The sequence below is a fragment of the Egretta garzetta genome, unplaced genomic scaffold, assembly GCF_000687185.1.
Source record: "Egretta garzetta isolate BGI_Z169 unplaced genomic scaffold, ASM68718v1 scaffold325, whole genome shotgun sequence".
In the NCBI taxonomy this organism is placed as follows: domain Eukaryota; kingdom Metazoa; phylum Chordata; class Aves; order Pelecaniformes; family Ardeidae; genus Egretta; species Egretta garzetta.
The window spans coordinates 417,937-421,983 of NW_009259833.1; the positions used below are offsets into that span (position 1 = coordinate 417,937).

General features: G+C 46.4%; 1 protein-coding gene across 3 annotated transcripts in view; it reads right to left on the reverse strand.

Annotated features, from left to right (window-relative positions):
- Positions 1 to 4,047, reverse strand: part of ELP3 (elongator acetyltransferase complex subunit 3) — a 106,838-nt gene that overhangs the window by 97,160 nt on the left and 5,631 nt on the right. For 2 of the 3 annotated variants that reach the window (XM_009639901.2, XM_035895409.1), the window contains exon 5: positions 631 to 694. In XM_009639901.2, the coding sequence (XP_009638196.1) occupies positions 631 to 694 (64 nt within the window). Of the gene's footprint in view, positions 1 to 630; positions 695 to 3,416; positions 3,484 to 4,047 lie in introns of those variants that run through there. The other variant, XM_035895411.1, reaches the window with a different exon arrangement.

A 4,047-nucleotide genomic window follows, 5' to 3' on the forward strand; every position in this document is an offset into this window, starting at 1 on the left:
CGGACGAGGGGACGAGGGGGAATGGTCTGAAGTTGCGCCAGGGCAGGTTTTGGTTGGACATAAGGAAAAATTTCTCCACAGAAAGGGCTGTCAGGCTCTGGAATGGGCTGCCCAGGGAAGGGGTCAAGTCCCCATCCCTGGAGGTATCTAAAAGCTGGGCAGATGAGGTGCTTAGGTTTAGTGGTGGGATGGCAGGGTTAGGGTAACAGCTGGACTTGATGATCTTAAAGGTCTTTTCCAGCCTAAACGATTCTATGATTCAACTGTTCTTAGTCACTCATCACTTTCCACGGCTGGAGATCCAGATTAACTGCTGTTCCCCCACCAGCAACTCACAGGGTACAGCCCCAATGCTGCCCTGCTCAGAATCACAGGCTGCTCGTCCCGCTCTACAGCGTATTACACGTATAACAGTATGAACGGCAGCAGGGCGAGGGGAAAGAAACAACTGCTACAATAATTGAGAAGAATTTCCAGTCTTGTAGTTGAGCTGCTTTAGATCTTGAAGTTTATGAAGCCTGCTTTTGTTTTTTATTCTTGCAACATGGGTGAATTTGTAGAAATAAAGAGCAGCCTAACCCAAGTTTATGGAGAGTGCAGGCAATGCATTATGGCAGACTGAAGTAATACCTCATATCCAGTGTAAGACTGTGTTGAATATTCAAAATCAGAATCAGGTCCACCCGGGCAGTACCTGGAAATATTAAAAGACAGAAAACAGGCATCAAACTCATACAATTGCAACGACTTAATCTGTCTGAGGTGTGGGTACACAGAGGGTGCAGGCTGAGCAGGCGCTGCTCTAACTACCCCATCTCTCATCAGAAACGCAGGGGAACACAAATTTGAGACAGCCTGACCATAGCAACATGCCAGCTGCTCTCCTGGCATTCCAGAGCTCTCATACAGGCAAAGCCAAATCCACGAAAGGAAAGCCTCATTAGCTCAAGCGCTACGGTACCTTAATGCTGCAATACATTACATGAAGACTGAGAGGGGATCTTATTAACTCTTACAAATATCTCAAGGGTGGATGTCACGAGGACAGAGCTGGCTCTTCCCAGTGGTGCCCAGCGCCAGGACAAGGGGCCATGGGCACAACCTGAAGCAGAAGAGGTTCCAGTTGAACGGGAGGAAGAACTTGTTGACTGTGAGGGTGCCCGAGCCCTGGCCCAGGCTGCCCAGGGGGGCTGTGGAGTCTCCTTCTCTGGAGATCTTCAACCCCCGCCTGGACGCTGTCCTGTGCTCCCTGCTCTGGGTGAGCCTGCTTGGGCAGGGGGGTGGCACTAGGTGAGCTCTGGGGGCCCTGCCAGCCCCGGCCAGGCTGGGATTCTGTAATACAGCTTCTAGACTAAAGCTGGCTCAGGACTGGTCAGCTGAGAGCACGGGATGAATGAATGAATTCCCGTGTTCCTGCGTCACCCGATGTAAATATAGGTACAGACCCAGACACACGTGCTGAAGACAGCAGTTCTGTGGTATCCAGTAGCACTGAGAGGAACTGAGCCTATGTATGTTTACAAACGCTAAGTGGACAGTGCAAAACAGCTGTGTCATTTAATTTTAATAAGAACGGGATGTCAAAAAACAGTTCAGATCTGTCAAACAGCTACATCCACATAAAACAACTTGGGAACACTTACTAGGAGGAAAATGTACTGTGAAAATACTTCTGGAACATGGCGTTATTTTAGGGAGCTGCCATACAGTTTTGGAGTAATAGCTACACATAGATTATTACATTCAAAAAGTAATTTTAAAATAATCCACAATTTAAATATTTTCCACCATTCTATCAAAAACGTAGTCTCATTTGGTGTAAAAAACCAATTTTTCTTTGGCATGGAAAGGCATAAAATGTAGACATCATCCTGTTACACAATCTGTATTTCTCTTCCAGAAATTTATAGAATTTAAATACCTTGATGGTGACAAAGCTCATTTACATTGGTTTTCTGCACTTAGAAACACGCTATTTAATGAACACAGCATTCTAAGACTACTTCAAAAGAATACAGTCCATCTACTCCGGACAACCATATGGCAGGCTGGTACTGAACTACAGTTTCTGCACCTAGAGGCTTGTTTGAAACTCTTATTCCATGACACAGCAAGACAGACTTGCGGCTATCTGGCTGCTAGCCAGGAGAGGAGCGGTGCACGGCAGATAGTAATTAAAAGGAATTTACATTTATTCTGAAGGGTCTTCAGCTTCCTTTTGAGGGCTGTGGGATTAATGATCAACCTACAGTCGTTCTGTGCTCAAAGACGACCTGAGACAGAAGGGCTGACAACCCCTTCCACGTTAGCAGCAGGCGCCGAGCGCCTCCAACAGACAAGGTGACAGAGCAATCAGTGGATCGGCACTTCCAGTGAGCAGATCTCAATCGCACAGGCTAAGATAATGCCGTCTCTATCAAATCAGATGCATTCAGTTCACAGTATAATTGATTAGTTTCCTCACCGCCTGCCCCGCAAACTCAACCCAAGTCGTCTGTCACCATTATAAAATTAATTACCAAATTACCGCAGCCAAATTAATTTGCTGGCAAAAGTTGTGCAATCAAATTGAAGACATTTCATATACGTAATTACCTGGAACAGCTCAAACAGAATAGCTGCTCATGCAAAAACAAGAACAGAGCCAGATCGCTCTGTGTTAGGCAGCTGGTAGTGAAATACACTGATGTTTTGGGAGTGACAAGGCAGGAAAGAGGAGCAAGGTTTTGAAACAGATGAATTGATAAGGTTGGGGAAAAAAAAAAAACCAGACCAGATTTCAGGTGCACAGACTCTTAAGTCAAACAGAGGTAACATACTTCCAGGTAAACCCAGCTAGGGTTTCTCATTTCAAATAAAACTCAGAAGCTATTCCCTTAACGCCACAAGCTCTTGGCAGCTGCAGGCCTTCCCTTCCATCTGTGCTCTCGTTTCATTCCAGAGCCAGGCAGGGCCAGGCTGTCACACCCGGCAAGGCTTTGCAGACATCACCTGCACCTCCTCGGGTGGGTCGCAGTTCAGCAGTTTTCAAACTTTTCAGACTGAGCCCTCTTTCTCTTAACAGTCTTCTCCAACCTCCTTACATACCCAGCCATATGCACAGCACACCTGCACGCCCTGCCACAGTAACCCAACTTACGTTCCATCATTAATATATTCTCCTGATTACTACATTCACAAAAGTGTACATCTACCAAGGTAAGCAGGGTCTGGCCCATGAAAGGAAAAGGTTTTCTCCTTGAAGAAAAACTGAAAACAAGTAGATTTTTTAGCGTAACACGCAGGTATCAGCAATCTGCAACTTTGCACTTGGGCAGAAAAGAAGCCTGTCCCCGAAACAATGCTACTGCAATACTAGATTTATACAGAAATAGTGGAAAACAGTCCTCTTAGGTCATCTAAGCTGCCATACTTACACACATATGTTGCCTGTAAAGTTAATGTGCGGACACCTGTGTGGTTTACACATCACAGCCACGACAGCAATCTGTAAAAAGCAGAGTTACAAAGGAGAGAAATTACAGTAATTGCTTCTGAAGTTACAAAAATAAAGCATATCTTGAAAGGCTATGTATACATGTGCATCTGCGAGAGACTATTTAAAGATGTTTTCTGCTTAGTCTGCCACCTAGAAGATCTGTGTGTTAACTCTTGAAGGAGATAACACTGGATAAACAGATCACAGAATCATATACTCATTTGGTTGGAAAAGACCTTTAAGTTCACCCAGCCCATCCGTACATATCCACCACTAAACCCCATCCCTAAGCACCTCGTCTGCATGGCTCTTAAATCCCTCCAGGGATGGGGGCTCCACCACTTCCCTGGGCAGCCCCTTCCAGGCTTTGGCAGCCCTTTCGGGGAAGGAATTTTTCCCAATATCCAATCTAAACCTCCCCTGGAGCAACTTGAGGCCGTTTCCCCTCGTCCCATTGCCCCCTCCCTGGGAGAAGAGGCGGGTGCCTCACTACACCCTCCTCTCAGGCAGTTGTAGGGAGCGATGAGGGCTCCCCTCAGCCTCCTCTGCTCCAGGCTGAACCCCCCCAG